At 41.6% G+C, this 1,593-nt stretch overlaps 1 protein-coding gene across 1 annotated transcript in view; it reads left to right on the forward strand.

The window, feature by feature from the left end:
• Iars (isoleucyl-tRNA synthetase) overlaps window positions 1-660 on the forward strand; it is a 70,782-nt gene extending 70,122 nt beyond the window's left edge. The window contains exon 34 of the mRNA XM_013026425.1: window positions 248-660. Coding sequence (XP_012881879.1) covers window positions 248-330 — 83 coding nt within the window. The 3' untranslated portion in view covers window positions 331-660. The remainder of the gene's footprint in view (window positions 1-247) is intronic.
• Window positions 661-1,593: the final 933 nt, after the last annotated feature.

Raw genomic sequence — 1,593 nt, forward strand, 5'->3', positions numbered from 1 at the left:
CACACACACACACACACACACACACACACACACACACACACACACACACACACACACACACACACACACACACACACCCTTCCCCTGCCCTGCAAAACATGTTGCAGCTTCCTGGTATTCATTTTATTGTTCAACAGTTTGTTAGTTGTTCAAAGGAGTAACACCATTGTACTCTTCTGTAAATATCATCCTTTGGTCAATTTGTTTATGTATATATGCATATAAAACCTTTCCCTTTCCATTCTAGAAATCACAGAAGATATCCCCATGAAGACTTTGAATATGAAGACTGTGTATGTTTCTGTATTACCAACAACTGCAGAGAGCTAATACTGTGTAATTGCTGTGGTACCGTCAGCCTTTTCCTGGTTCATACCCATCCCTTACATGTACATACACATCGACTCACTGAAGATACTTCCTTAGGTGCATGACTTATATGCTCCTTTTGGCCTGAAACTGAAGTGGGATTAAGTGACTTGAAACTTTACATAACGATCACACTTAACCTTAAATACCTATGCAGTTACGTTGGGAGAAGGTTATACTGTTACCTCAGCACCACAATTTCTGTACTTAAGTTCTTAAGCACAGACAGTAGACGTGATTTCAAATGGCATAGTATATATATATGTGTTTATCATTTTATGGACTTCTCAAGCCAATTTGAAATCTCCTTTTTGTTGTTGGTGGTGGTAGTGGTGGTGATAGTATGGTGGTTGTGGTTATAGGGCTTGGACTCGGGACCTGGGCACTGTCCTTGATGTTTTCTGCTTAAGGCTAGCACTCTACCACTTCTGCTTTTCTGGTAGTTAATTGAAGGTAAGTGTCACAGATTTTCCTGCCCAGGCTAGTTTTGAACCACAATCCTCAGATCTCAGCCTCCTGAGTAGCTAGGATTACAGGCATGAGCCACTAGCTCCCAGCTCCTTTTATCTTGTTTTATTTTTTGTCAGTTATGGGGTTCTTACTCAGGACTTGGACACTGTCCCCAATCTTTTCTGCTCAAGGCTAGTGCTCTACCACTTTGAGCCACAGCTCCACTCCCTAAAATTTCCTAAACAAGTGATCATGTTTTATATTTCTGCTACCTGGATTTTCCTGGGTAATTTAATGGAATATTTTAAGTTTCAGCAGATCAAAACAATAAGCAGACTCTTAGCAATATATGTGGGGGGGGGGGGTAATTTCATTTTTTCCACAGTTTAATGAAACTTGAAATGTTAAAAAAATACTATCTGTATTAAGTTAATCTATTAAAACCAACATTACCTCTTCCCAAAATCCTGGGTAACAGTTTGAGTCCTTAGAGAAACAGATGCCAAGGCAAAATTAGATATGCCAGTATTTACTGAATGATAAGGGGATGGGGGAGCAAGTATAGGTAGAGACCCCATCAGACAACAATGTGGGCCAGGCACCGGTGGCTCACGCCTGTAATCCTAGCTACTCAGGAGGCTGGGATCTGAGGATCACGGTTCAAAGCCAGCCCGGACAGGAAAGTTCGTGAGATTCTTATCTCCAATAAACCACTCGAAAACCCGAAGGGGCACTGTGGCTCAAGTGGTAGAGCACTCGTTTGAGCTGAAGAGC

The sequence above is a fragment of the Dipodomys ordii genome, unplaced genomic scaffold, assembly GCF_000151885.1.
Source record: "Dipodomys ordii isolate 6190 unplaced genomic scaffold, Dord_2.0 Scaffold93, whole genome shotgun sequence".
Classification (NCBI taxonomy): Eukaryota; Metazoa; Chordata; class Mammalia; order Rodentia; family Heteromyidae; genus Dipodomys; species Dipodomys ordii.